Raw genomic sequence first — 14,170 nt, 5'->3', positions numbered from 1 at the left:
AGCGAGATGTATTCACACAACAGGAAATCCAGCATTCTCCTTTGCCTTTTTCTTTTTTTCCTCTAATTTTCCCCAGATGTAAAGGATGAAGTCATCTCTCCTCCGGTGATGAAACATCTGCCTGGAGAGGCTTGCAGCACAAGACAACATATTTTGATCACCGCTACTTCTAATTACAGAGAAGAGAAGAAAGAAAAAAAAAAAAAAAAAAAAAAAAAAAAAAAATCACAAAGCAGGGTTTGGAATTTTTTTCGCCCCAAAACACAAGGCATCTGAAAAATAATAGAAAAGCAGCAGCACTGACAATCAGACCGGAGGCAACTTCCCCATCAGCCTTGCAAAACAGCACCAGAATAGAGAGCCCACTTGGAAAGAGAGGGTTTTCAAAGAGTGAAATCAAGGAAAGATTAATTACTCATGCCAAGGTCACATGGGAACCAAATCAGAACCTCAGTATCCTCAAAGCCAAAGATCACTCAAGTCAGGACACGGCAGCAGTCCTACACATCCATCCTTTTGGGTTCACCAACATTTATTCAAGGTCAAGTTCTTGCTGATCGCTCACACCTAGTCCAATGCACAAGGAAAGGAGGGATGGTGGTGGAGGAAAGACATCTGCAAGAACAACGTTAACCCTTAATGACTGACTCATGTTCACAAGTTTCAAGACCAATCAAACACTTGATCCTCAGGAGCCAACATGCAGAGGGAGCAAAGGCTTGCTCTCAAAACGGAGAAACACTGCCTTACCCTAGACAAAGCCAGTGACATTGCTCCAAAAAGAAGTCGAGGTTGTTGTAGGGAAGGTTTGAAGGCATTCAGGTACAGCTTAAAGCAGGCAACAGCAGCGGCAGAGCCCTCACATTGGCCTCGGTTCCTGAAGAAAGCATGCTGGCAACGGGAGAGGTCTCAAAGGCACAGCAGGCATCACCACCCACATCCCCTTGATATTCAGGAGGGGCTGATTGCCTCCCTTGTTTATCTCTTTGAAAATTTCACTGTGAAACATTAGTGGGGTGCAGCCTCCAGCCACTCTAGGATGTTGTTCACCGCAGGAAATAGAGGTTTTAGAAGTTCAAAATAAAGCCCTAATCACAGTTGTTGCCATTTCCCTGTCTTGCTCTTCAAGCTCAAAGGGAGTCCATGGCTAACCAGAAACAAATACCACCTCTAACAAGACCTTGCATGGCAAGGAACCAAACGCAGACACCTGGGGAGCCTACTCAACTGCTTCACTGGAGATGTGATGACAGGCTGTTTATAGCAGCTTACAGAAAGGCAGTGCAAAATAAACAGAAAGCTACCTTCCCTCCACCCCTCTCCCCACTGAATTTCAAGGGAAAACTTGATTTCTTTCTAAATGTTTCAAGTTTCCAGAAGAGGAAAACAAAACACTGTCTGTGATGAATGGAATTTGGCAGCTGTTCGGGACAGGTATGGCACTTAAAGCCATGGGAAACTAGCTCAAAACCTTCAGATGCTGCAAGGAAACAAACAGTTGATGGGAAAGATGCCTGCAGACAGGCAGGGGGGTCCCAAGTCCCCATTTTCCTTCACAGATATTTGTCGCCAGCGTTCTGCTGGCAAAGCGTCCCCTATCCATTTTGCCAGCAAGCTCTCTTCTAAAACAATTGCTCAAAGGATCACATTCGCCGCTTCTTATCCTGCTTGAGTGTAAAGATACACAAGTGAGCAGCGGGTGCCTGTCTCAAGCAAACAACATACACTGATTTAATCCAAGTCCATCTACACACAAAGAACCGGTTGAAATAGCTGGAGCATACAGACCTCATCACCACCGTGAGAAAAACACAAAGGATACACTTAGAAATCATGCCTGCCATAGATGTTCTGGGCTGTTCCTGAAAGGCCACATCCCTCTATGTTGTAGGTTTCCACCAAGTCGTGTCTGTTCAGGAAAAGAGAAAAATATGACCCTGGGGCTTTCCAGAATGGAATTAGTCCTCCAGATTCTCCCCTTTGAGCGTGGAGGGAGGGCGCAGTCATCTCTGCAGAGCACCACGTGCTTCCATTCCTCAAGCAGCCCGGATATAGTGTTGACAAGGTCAAATGCAAGAAGAAAGCTCACCCAGGGCTAATGGGAGGCAGAGATTTGGAAGATTAGTCACCATCCAGATGTCTGCGTTTGCAAGGAAATAGAGAAGTGCTGGAAAAAAACACCAGCTGATGAGGGGTGGAGGACACGAGAGACGCAAGATGGTGTGGGAACTCAGACTCTGGTGCTCAGTCCCTGGCTCTGCCCCCAATCCACACAGCATCTGCTTTCCTCTCTGCATGCCCCCAACTCACCTCTTGGTCTCTGTCTCCTCTCGGGGCACTGGAAGCTCTCTGGGGCTTGCAAGGGCAAGTTCTTCCAAGCACAACCAAAATCCCCAAGCCCCAAGGAAGCAGGGTCAAAGGGAGGACTGGTCCTGACCCTTAGCAGGGCAGCCCTGAGAGTAAGAGAGGTTTCTTCTCAGCTATTTCTGCTGTCTTGCAGGACACAGGAGAGTGTTCCCAAGCTGATCTGCCAGTCTATTTGGAGCATCAATGTTTGCCTAAGCAAATAGCTCGGAAAGCTCCACAAATAGCAGGAGAGTTGGCTAATTGGAAAGAAGTTGGAGAATCACAGAGAAAAAACACATGTGGGCAGCACCAAAGGCAGCAAAGAGTATGGCTGAAGGGGTCTGGATACCCCAAGGGTGCATTTGCCCTCCATAAAGTGTTATTCGTGGTCCCAATGCCTCTGTCAACAACACTTTCTGCATATGCAAATAGGACCATACTCCTGCAATTACATGGCAATCAGAGGCAAATTACATTCTTGCTGTTTACTTTCAGTGTCCTTAATTAATCCGGTTATTAAACGATTAATGAAGCTTGTTTGGTGAAAAACTCATAGCATTTACAGCAAGAGCTCACACATGCACCCGGCTGGCATCTGGCTCTGCAAAACCGGCACGCTGGGCTGGAGGCAACAAGTCCAACCTCAAGCCCCGCAGCCAGCAGAGCCGGGGTGACCTGCCCCACAGCTCAGAGGGGCTCAGGGCTTGGGTTTTCCAGCCAGCCCTCCACTCCACCCCTGCCCCACATCCAGGCGAGGAGCTCGGTCCTCCTGCTCAAGCAAACCGCGCAACCTCAGCCTGCTGCCCGCCCGAGCAACGCCGCTGCGACCCCAGTGTCTGGACAGCCCTCTCAGAAAGGCTGGCATGGTCTGGAGACACAGACCCACCCTCGCTTGCTGCTCCTCTCCAAAGGCCACCGAAACCACAGCAGCAGCCCCAACCAGTGTGAAAGCTGCTAGAGAAGATTCCCAGCTCCGTGCAGCCGCTGGCCTCCCTTTTCCCTCCGCTGCCAGCCAGCTCCCAAGCCACCCTGCCCTCCCCAAAGGTCACCCCAGCTTGTGTTTGGTTAAGCTGCCGATAATTAAGTGGCATGTTCATCTAATGATCAAGTTGCTGCACCAGGAGCATGAAAGACTGAGGAGAACTAATTAAGAAGCTCATTTGCATACTCCAGCATTTCCGGTGCATGTATGGGGTTCCCATAGCAACCAGTACAAAAGCTGATGATGGTGTGTGGGTTTTATTGGGTTTTAAGTGCTGTTCCTTCCTTTTGTTATCCCTAGCAGATAACAAAGGCTCTGCAAGGAAGGTGGTGTGACACCTGGCTAGGGAGGGGGATTTCTGCACAGTGAGGAGGAGTGCGAACGTGCTGCCAGTGTAGCGGGGGACTGATCCTACTCAGTGCCATTCAATTCACATACCTGGAGAGGTATTTTGGGGGTGGATGCACAGCCCGAGGACACACGCTTGAACATAAATCCCTGACCTGATACTGCTCTATCAAAGAGACTTGCATGAGTCACTTTGGCTTCAGCTCCATAGAGAAGTTTTGTAGGAGATTTGCACCAAATTTCACAGCATCCCAGCATACAAATACCCTGTGATAGGGGCTGGCTGTAGGGACCCCAGATTGCTACTTGCAGCATCCAGGACGTGTCAAGCACCATGGGACTGGGCCTGAGCCCCTAAAGACTGCACCCCAGTACAGGCAAGAAGAAAACTGGGCACGTACCAGTGAGCATGTCAGCTCAAGTCACAGCAGGTTCCCAGCACTGGAGCGCAGTCCCGCACCATCCTTCTTTCATCACATCACTTTTCCTAAGCACCATGATTTTTTTTCCTGCTTTATATTTCTGGCAAAAACCTTTTGCATTTAGATAAGGAATAAAGCCTGGGATCAGATCTGAACTCTGCAGCAGAGAAGATCAACGTTTTAATGAATTAAATATATTCTAAACTAAATGTAACCTCTTAGCGCTCAAAAATTTGAGCGAGACTAACTTAAAGAAAAAGCCAACAATCCAACTCATTTCAACTCTCTCTGGCTGTGAACTGGCCACAGGCCAATCAATTATCTTGAATTTATTCGTTATTCAACTTCCCTCGAAAAGCCAATTTCCAGGCTGTGAATTGTAGGTGAGCAGTTCCTCTCACTTCAAACCAGTTTGCGGGGGAAGCAGCTTCACTGGGCTGCCCAGAGCAGCGTTTGGCCGAGGGCCATGCACAGCGTTACATGGGCTGGAGTGAGGCAGGACTCTAGCTGGCACGTTCGGTGTTAGACACTGCCGGGGGGATTTGGAGGGACATAGGTTGTTTGACATCCAGCAGCAGCATTTAGAGATGCAAATACAGCCCAAGCTGCAAGGAGCATCCCCCAAAGGCTGCAGAGTCCTGCCAGGCCTGGGAAGAGACGTTTAATTCCTCCCTATTAATTTGTTATTGTGCAGGGAGGACATACAGTGTGAGCTACGTAGCCCTGCATCAGCAAAGCATGTTTTGTCACGGACACCAGATGCCTGCGACTGAAACATGAAGACCCAGCGCACACGCAGATGTTTGCTCGGCTTGGCAGGGTGGTCTTGGGGGTGGGACGCTGCAGGGGTGAGACCTCAGCTGTTCTGCTCCAGGCTAAGCCCACCCTGGGCTGCCCCCGAGACTGCAGGTTGGGGTGCAGGCAGAGCAGGGCTCCCCCCCACCTCTCCCAGGGCGCTGGAAGGAGAACGATGCTGAAGACCACAAACAAGGCAGCAGAGGAAGCAGCCTTGGTACCTCCTGCAGGCACACACACCCCCCCCCAGTTACACTGCAGCTAAAAGGCACCATCAGGGCTCAGGGACACCCACAGCTCTCACACCTCCACTTGAAACACTGCACCTTGCTGTTACCCATGCTAACACAGAAGGAACCCTTCCTCTGTCTCCAGTCTACCCAGCACCCTGGGAAGATCTCCTAAGCCTTCAAACTGGAAGAAATCCCCCTTGCCCATCCAAAGCTGTCTCCTCCCCTAACATTGTTTTCATTTCCCCCTCCCCCCCCCCTTTTTTATTCTCAATAAAAACATAATTACAGGCTTTTAAAAAAAGCAAATTATAGTGACATACTTTAATTATCTCCAAGAAATGGAGGACTAAATTACACAGTCAGGGAATCGGAGGTTACCTAAAAATAAAAGCAAGAAGCTTCATTAAATGCTAATTGCAGCTTTCGCCACAGAAGTGAGATTTCAACACAATCTGCCATTGACTCGCTCGGCCATACAAGAGAACACTGGCGCTGGGGAAGAGACCCTCTCACCCACCACACACACGCCTCCATCCATGGCTGCGGGCTCCAGCCGCAGGGGCTGCTTCACCAAGGGGAAACCAGGCAGCCAGCACGTCCTTCTGCTGGTCCTTCCCCAGCTGCAGGGCTGGGGTGCTTCCACCTCCCTCTGCAGCACCCACTGTCCCCCTGAGACCACTCAGAGGCATCACCCATCTTCCCAGCAGCACTGATGTGCTTATCACAGCTCTCCATCCTCCATGCCGCATTCCCACAGCCCAGGAAAATTAAGTTCAAGATCTTCATTTGTATCTTCAAAGCTCCCAGTGGCCCAACAAGGGCCTGATGCTCCAGGCCAGAGGTTTCGGCTGGCAGCGGGTCTCACTGGGAGAAACGCTTCATAGCGCAGAAATTAGCTTGACTTGCTTGCTGCAGAGCTGGTCCCCCACTGCGTAATGAACCACAACATCTGTCACAGGCTTTGCTGCCTTCTGCTCTAAATGCAAGTCACACCTTGCTCTGAGCAGCACTCAGCTCTCCTGGGGCCAGAATGACACTCTGTGGCTCTCCCTGTGGGAGAGGAGCTGGATGGAGACCTGTCTCAGACAAAAGGAAAAAAAAAAACCCAAAAAACAACCAAACCAAAACACTTTCTACTCCAGCATACTCTTTCCATCCCCCTCTTCCAGATCTGCTTACTAAGGAGCTTTGCCATGACTTCAACAGGAGGTCTGCAGAGCCAGGTGGCAGGGGAGTGATTTTTTTCCCAAGTCAATGCTGTGGAGGAGCAAGGGATGAGGTGGCAGGCAGACTGAGAAATTCGCAGAGAAATTATTTTGTTTTTCCATTTCCTATCAAGTTGCCCTAATTGTGCTGCTAAAGTCTGTAATTTGCCTCTCACAGACGAGAGTTAATGACAGGTTCGACGCTGCTGCTGCTCCGCACGGGGCTGGGGAGATGAGCCCACACACAGCTTTCCACAGCCCAGCCAGGGGCTGGAGAAATAAGGGCAGCAGGACCCCAAAAGTTCCCGCTTGTCCCTGGAAAGGGGAGCTCAGGGGATGAGCTGGGGTTGGGAACAGCAGCCAAGGCCAACAGAAAGTTCAAGGAGGGAGGAGATACGAGCATGCGATGGAGGAGAAGGTACCAGCTCTCGTTTCTCCCCCCACTTCTCAGATTCCCAGAAAAAGTTAAAAACACGCAGGTCAACTACTCAGGGAACTCAGGCAATTATTGCTATTTAAATTCAACAACTCTTCACAGAAATAAAGGGAAAATCAGACAAGTGCTTTTAAGCTGTAAAGGAGGCAAGGAGGAGAAACAACAGCAAAAATTTCAGGACAAGCATCTTATTTTAGAAAAAAAAAAAAAAAGCAAACCAAAAAACACATAAAGTACCAAAAACTAGGAATATAGTATCTAGGAATCAGTATCTACTCCGCTTTTCTTCTTCCCAGCCACAGGCAGCAGAACTTCCCTCAAAAATATTAAGGAAAGCAGAAACCTGTTCCTAACAGAAACCAGTTATCTCCCCCAACTGCCCCAGCAGCAGCTATCACCTCTCTGCAGATACCAGCACCAGAGTCTGCCTAGATCCACGTCACTCTACATCCATCTCAATTGCTTATAGACTGTTCCCTTTTAATTAGCTTTCATAATCAAATAAGAGTCTAGAATTAAACAGCACTGTATCATGAAATGCTGTATAAAATTAACCAGCCATGTTCAGAGGTCACTGCATCATCTCCCGCTGAAACTCACCCAGCCCTGGGAGGGATACAGGTCTGTTTAGCAGCGCACCGTAATGGTGCCAGTAAGTGTAGGTTTTAGCTGATAAAAAATGGGGCCAATTAAAATCCCGTTTCAAGACCGGCGAGGTTGGATTTGTGCAAATATTTTGCATATCTGTTTAAGAATATCTTTATATCATTTAAGCTAAAGCCTGAAAGGAGTAAGGCTGAATCACTACAAAGCACGCTTGCACCAAAATAAGTACCCACATGAGGACCCTTTTGATTTAACACCTCACCACATCCATCAAGAAATCGAGGTAGCTATTGTGTTTCAATAGGAGGGGGAATATGAATCTACTTGAAACCACATTCAAAGTTCAGCCAAGCGACTTCTTCCCCAGGCACCAAGCAAGCATCAAAACCACCCCCTTTGGGATGTGCTGTCCCAGCCACTGAAGCCCAGAGCCCGCTGCCCAAAGCGACAAACAGCCCCAGGAGCCGCTGTGCGTCGCTGGCTGCCAACGCCGTCCCAGAGCTCTCCCTTCTCCACACCTTTCTGCTCCCACACCCCGCAGCAGCACCACCCGAGCAGGGCCGGGGGACATGCTCCAGGGCTGGCTGCGTTTCCTCGAGGAAGCAGTTTGAGGGCAGGAATGTTTGAGAACAAGAAAAGCACAGAGCAACACCTCGAAGAAGTATTTGTACTTTAGAAAAAAAAAAAGCTTATTCGGCAGAACAGAGCTGTTAGACAGCACAGCTGTTTGCATCCCCCCTGGGTAGAAAGCATCAACCCGGGCAGACCATCTCGCTACCACAGGTCTCCTCTTTCCCACTGCCTGTCCAGCTCTGCTCCGTGCCCCGCAGAGCTCCCCAGACCATGGGGACGGACGAGTCTGGAAGATCTGCTTGGTGGCAGCATGGTCAGTCCCCAGCCACAGCCTCTCCAGAGGACTCAATGCAAGGGAAGGAAAGGAGATGCTGCAACTAGGGTAGAATCAGCCTTTCCAGTCATTATCAGGCAGAATTCAGGGTGGAAAGCTGCTTGTAAAGACAGTAGAGCAGCATCTCAGAGCTGGAAACAGCAGCAGAGACAGCAACTCGGGTTCTCTGGGAGCCCTCTGAACCAGGCGGCATTTCACATCCCATCCGACAGTGATGGATGCGGAGGGAACGGAGCAGTTGTTTTCTCCTGAGAAGCTCTTTTGACAAGCGTGATCTTATCAAAGTTTCGAGCTTTTCATTACGTTTCTTTTTTCTTTTTTTAACTCCTGCCTTCAAGCCACGCTCTGTCCTCTCCATGCCGGCAGGGAACAGTCACGTTTTCCTTCTGGCACTGATCAATGGCTGAAGCTCCCCGCGGTGCGCAGAGCAGCACCGAGGCCTCCCCTCCCCGGGGCACGGCGCCTGTGTGACCCTCCAGAGCAAGTCCCGAGCTATGAGTAACACACAAATAGGCCTAGAAACATGCAAAACACTGCGGGTAGCTTCACTCAGGCTCAGAGAAAGCAACATATGGGCATCTTTGGGCCAGGAGAAACACGTGCACAGGGAGACACCCCAGAACCTTTGTTGCCTCTGCGAGGTCAGGACACCCCTGTCAGCTCCAGGGCTTTTGCTGGGCACCTAAAGCAACAACCTGCCCAAAAGCTGGAGGCAGCCCACCCCTCTGGGGCAGGCAGCAGCACCTTCCTCTGCCTCCTTTCCCCACTTTCCATTTGCTCTCCAGATGGACCGTCTTCTCCTCACCCAGCAGCAACCAAGCACAGCCACCCCCTTTCCAAGGGCCTTTCCCAGAGCACGGGGACAGACACCACCAGCAAATAGAACAAACCTCCCCAGAAGGAGCAAAACCAAAACTCTTTGAGCAGCTACATACCTTGTGCTCCAGGCTGTGCTACCCCAAGGTCAGGCTGGAGCCAGGCTGGGCAGAGCTGCTTTCATTAGCTGGGAACTCCCTAATTAGCCCAGGTTGGTGCTGATGGGGAGGGTGGAGCTAGCCCTGCCTCTGAAGGGGAAGGGGGGTGAAGCCCTGGAAAATCCCTCTGCTCCATCCCTCCAACCTCAGCCTATAATTTAGGGAAGAGCAACAGAGGAGAAATCAGCCCTTTGCACCCCAGATCCTGCCCCAACCCCTGAGCACTGGTGCAGCACAGGGTACCCCAGGGCACTGCGCCAGGGTGGCGCTGAGCTCTCCTCTCCCTGTCCCAGCCCCTCTCGCAAGGACCCCAGTCACAGCAGGATGGCCTGGGGAGGGACACGGAGCTCCGTGCTGTCCTGGAGCACTTGGCCACCCAAAACCTTCCCCAATCAGCCAAACCCAAGGCACCTCCTGGAGCGGAGAGTCACCAAGAGACAGCAAACGCCGAGTGCAAAACCATGTTTTTTTTATTAGAAATCTCCTCGTATAAAAATGATCATGCTCTACACAGTCATCGAATAATTCATAAACATCCAGGCACTGAACTTTGTTTTTTTTGTGTGTTTTTGTTTTTTGACTGGTCAGTACATAAAGCAGACATATTTCAATCCATATGGTCATCACATACATTAATTAACCACCTATAGAAATCAGCACTTTGAACACAGTCTAGGTTTTATTTTACTTTATTTTGTCGTCTGTTTTTTATTTAAATTTTATGTATTTTTATTTACTTTTCCTTTTTGCAACATATAGAATTTGGTAGGATATGGGAGAGAGAGTGAAAAGGGACAGAGGAAGACAAGAACAAAAGAAAATGGAGGATTAAAAAAAAAAAAAGAGAAAACAGAAAGTTCTTCACAATCACAAACAATCTCACAAATTCCAGAAAAGGGAATATGTTGGGTGTCTTTTTTTTTTTGCCAAGATACAGAAAAAAAAACCCCAAAGATTTGCTGAAGTCCGTCACCTCTTCCCCGTGCTATGTCCCCCCCTGTTCAACTGTTCTTCCTCCATGGGGAGGCATGCATTGTCACGGTGGTCGGTGGTTTATTTTTATTGTTTCTTTGTTTTTTTTTTTTTTGCTGCTGTTGATCACCATCTTCCCTGGGAGCTCTGCCCAGCGGCCCTACCAGGAGTGTGTGTGTGTCCCCCGCTACCACCTCCCCATCCCGTCTGGGTCCCCCTCCAGCGTCCTGCGACGAGCGATGTGACTCAGCTCCCTCCCGCGTCGTGGCATCCGCAGCCTCCCTCTACGCCAGGCAGATGCGACCGCTGGAGCTAAATCGCGTGGTTGCTATAGCTGACGTAGGTCTGTTTGGTAGCCAGTGCTGGAAAGAAAGACAAACCTCACATGTATCATTAATGAAGCCCACCCTCCCTTTCTGGCTCCCATCCCATCACCCTGACCCGACCGTCGTGCCAGGAGATGCTGGCGGGGATGCGACGTGGGGTTTGCTCATGGATCCAGCCAGCTCCAGCACTGGGGATCGTTCCCTGTGAGGGCACCGAGCTGTGGCAGAGGGGCTGAGCCCCACGGCAGCCCTTGGGGGGTCCCTAAAGACAGCTCACCCTGAAGAGAGACCCCAGGATGTCACACAGGGGATGAGTGCTCAGGTTCCCATTCACTTCCCTCAGCAACCTCTTACAGACAATTCCCAAAAGCTCAGCTTGCCCCAGTCCTGTAAGAGCATGATTTGGGGTCCAGACTGGGCTCCCCACACCCCTGGACGTGGCTCCATGGCAGCTGGGAGCTGAGCAGCAGGGCACTGCCAGTGCCAGCAGCGGGCGGCACAAAGCCAACCAGCCTGGCTGCATCCCTCAGCCAAGGATCCCTGCGCCTGTGCTCGGGTGCTGGAGGAGCAGAGCACATACACAAACCTGCTGCCACCTTCCAGCTCCCCCAGCCCTCGGGATGGGGTTAAACACCCCAGAAGAGGAGGCAGCAATGGCTACAAAGCCACCACGAGTCCCAGAAGGACACCGGGGGAGCCGCAGCAAGGCCCAGCGCCAGGAAAACACCAGATAGCAATAAATCCTCCTGCTCCCCGCAGGGCTGCACCGCTGCCTTCAGGCTCGGAGGCTGCAGCACGTCGCTTGCTTTTAGCAGCGGCCACAGCTCCAGGAGAGGTGGAAGCGGCAGCTCGCAACACCCTGGCTTGCCTCAGCGCTTTGGCCAGGCACGCTGTTCTGTGAGGATCCCACCGTGGGGTCCCCAGGTACCGCGGGGCTCAGCAGACACACGGACACCCTCCAGCCAAGGACAGGGATGAGCACTGGGACACAGAGCAAAGCCCAAAACACCACAAGCAGCACAAATGTGTCTCCTCTGCAGAGACCGGCACCGTGCGGAGGGGACACCCAGCAGCTCTCCCTCCGTCTCGGTGCCTCGCTGACAAATGAACTTTGCCGCAGATTTCAGACTGGTATTCCCAGATAACAATTAGATAGGCCATAAGAAATTAGAGCTGACAGAGCTATTTGTTAGCCGCACTGTTTTCATAGCCAATCTGCCCATATCAAAGCCCTGCAAATTATTTATTCTGTTGTTTAGTTAAGGATACGTAACCCGCCAGTGACAGAGTGAAAAATGGCCCTTCAGCCCTGTGCTGACAACCCCACCGTACCTCCTGCCCCAGCACTGATGCTGTGCCTGGCTCCCCACCTCGGCACACCTCGGGAGCACGCTGCCAGCCCCGCTCAGGCCAAGCTCCCACATTCCCCATGCGAGACACATCGGGGCCGGAGATGCGGCAGACGGGAGGCTCAGGTCTCCCTGCTCCAGGCACACACGATCCTCAGAGCCTCCTGCTGCGAGTCCCGCGGGGGAGAAGGATGCTCGGTGCAACAGGGAGCATGTGGGAATGTCTGGGTTCAGGTCCCAGATGAGGTGTTCGCTGCATCTGGGCCTCCAAGCCCTGCTGCGAAGTGGGCACTGGCCCTTTGTGCCAGCAGAGCCCCAGCCAGGAGCCGATTGTGGCTGGAGGGAGACCAGGTCACGCATGCACAGCGTCACAGCCTGTGACACCGATGCCATGGGGAGTCTGGCACCAGGACAGGGCTGGCATGGTCCCAGCGAGCCCTTACTGCGGGGAGCCCACAGACACCCCCGGTCTGCTGTGGAGCACAGATGAAATGGGGGCAGATCCCACTGCCACGTTGGTGTAGGACCTCCGATCACACAGATCTGTGACAGCAGCTGACAACAGCCACCTCCAGCACAGGCAGCGAGGGCGGTCTGACCATGTAGCTGCCCTTCACAATGCAGATAGGTAGATGAAAGAGTCGATTATGCAGAGACATTGCGTACAGAGCCGCCGCCAGTGACAGCCATTACACAGGGCGATGTGGATATGGAGGTTATTCAGAGATGCCAAAGGATATTAAATAGCTCAGGCTGGAAAGAGAGTGAGCATGGGATTACAAAGGCAATCATGGCTTTCCAGGGAAATGTTTGGTCTCCATTCCACTGATGCTGGAATCCAGAAACTGCTGGTACATGAGGAACATTTGTATTTCCATGGGGGTTTCTTCAGATTTAGCCCAAATGGGATTTCCCTTCTCAAAAGACCCCAGCAGCATTGGATCCAACCTTTCCTTCTTCCTGCAAGACTCTTTTGGAAACCCAGACACACAACAGGCACTCACCCGCTTTCCCAGGGTTTCCTGAGCCCCCAGTCTCTCTTCCCAGGGGAGACTGGTGGCTGTTCCTGTGTCAGCCTTAGCTCCAGCCTGGCCCCCCGAAAGAGCCCACAGGCAGACACCGAACACCCTTCCCCCTCAGCCACACCAGAGTCTTCCCAGGAGCAGCTCTGGGCACCCAGGGTGGGCTGACATTAGGATCTTCTCCAGGAGTTTGGGCAAATTCCTGTGTGCCCCAGCCAGCAACTCACCCAGCAGTGGCCTGAGCATGTCTCCAGCGTTATTTCCCCTGCCACCCACCCCGCAGCATTTCCCACGGGATAATGCAAACAGGTGGAGGGATGGGAGTGCCAGGAGTGATCCTGATCAGAGGGAGGCAGGACACATCTGTCTCAGCAATGTAGCTGTGGTGATGGAAAACAGTGTTTCTTGGGTGGGAATAAATTAACGAAGGGGTAATCTCCCTTGCCTACAGTCCGATGACGCTGTCCCCTCGCCAAAAGCCTGGAATCAGAGCGCAGATAACCACAGCACACCTCCCTCCTGGGCACGGCGGGGAATAGAGTGGCCCCCAGCCCACGAGACGCATCCCTGCCCAGGCTGCCCGTGCTCCTGGGGGATGGCAGGAGGGAGCTGAGATGTCCCCTTGCCAAGGAGCAGCACGGCCACAGCCTGCCGGCGAGCCAAGGCTTTGGGCTTTCTGGCATCACACCAGCCTCCAGCAAGGGCAGCTCCCCAACCCTGCCGGGAACCACGTTACCTTGTGTTTCCAGATTTTCGCAGAGCTCTGATTTGGCCTCTCCGTTGGGGCGGAAACCTCCTTTCTGAGAGAACTTGTTGGACATGGTGGCTGCTGTCACCACTGCCTTGAGACTCCGCTTGCGCTTGGGGACGTTCTGCTCCGGGTGGAAGAGGATGATGTACACCTTGGGCATGTAGAGCATGCCCAGGGACACCGAGGCACTCAGACTCACCGAGATGGTGAGCGTCGTGGTCTGGATGTACATCTGCAAGACACAAGGGCACGTGCTGAGACCCACCACGACTCTGTAGGATCCAGAAAGGGTCAGCTGGGAAAGGACAGGAAACAGGGGAAAGTGAAAATGTTGTGGCCAAATAAATGAAGGGGTGGGGAGCCAGGGTTGGAAATGTTGGCAGTTTTGGACCTTAAACATCAGTCTCAACTTGCTGCATGGGTCAAGCTGCACCTGGAGAGGCCCCCAGCTCACTTTTGCTGTTTCCTCACCTGAAAGCACGGGGGGGGGGGGGGG

At 51.9% G+C, this 14,170-nt stretch overlaps 1 protein-coding gene across 1 annotated transcript in view; it reads right to left on the bottom strand.

The window, feature by feature from the left end:
- Positions 1–9,701: 9,701 nt before the first annotated feature.
- The window catches only part of GRM4 (glutamate metabotropic receptor 4), a 42,322-nt gene continuing 37,853 nt past the window's right edge, over positions 9,702–14,170 (bottom strand). The window contains exons 9-10 of the mRNA XM_026864398.1: positions 13,660–13,906; positions 9,702–10,588 (exon numbers count right to left, since the gene is read on the bottom strand). Of these exons, the coding sequence (XP_026720199.1) occupies positions 10,539–10,588; positions 13,660–13,906 (297 nt within the window). The 3' untranslated portion in view covers positions 9,702–10,538. The remainder of the gene's footprint in view (positions 10,589–13,659; positions 13,907–14,170) is intronic.

This window comes from Athene cunicularia (genome assembly GCF_003259725.1).
Source record: "Athene cunicularia isolate RWA chromosome 26 unlocalized genomic scaffold, athCun1 chr26_part2, whole genome shotgun sequence".
Taxonomy (NCBI): Eukaryota; Metazoa; Chordata; class Aves; order Strigiformes; family Strigidae; genus Athene; species Athene cunicularia.
Note: the sequence above shows the minus strand (reverse complement) of the source record. Positions and strands in the feature narration are given on the sequence as shown.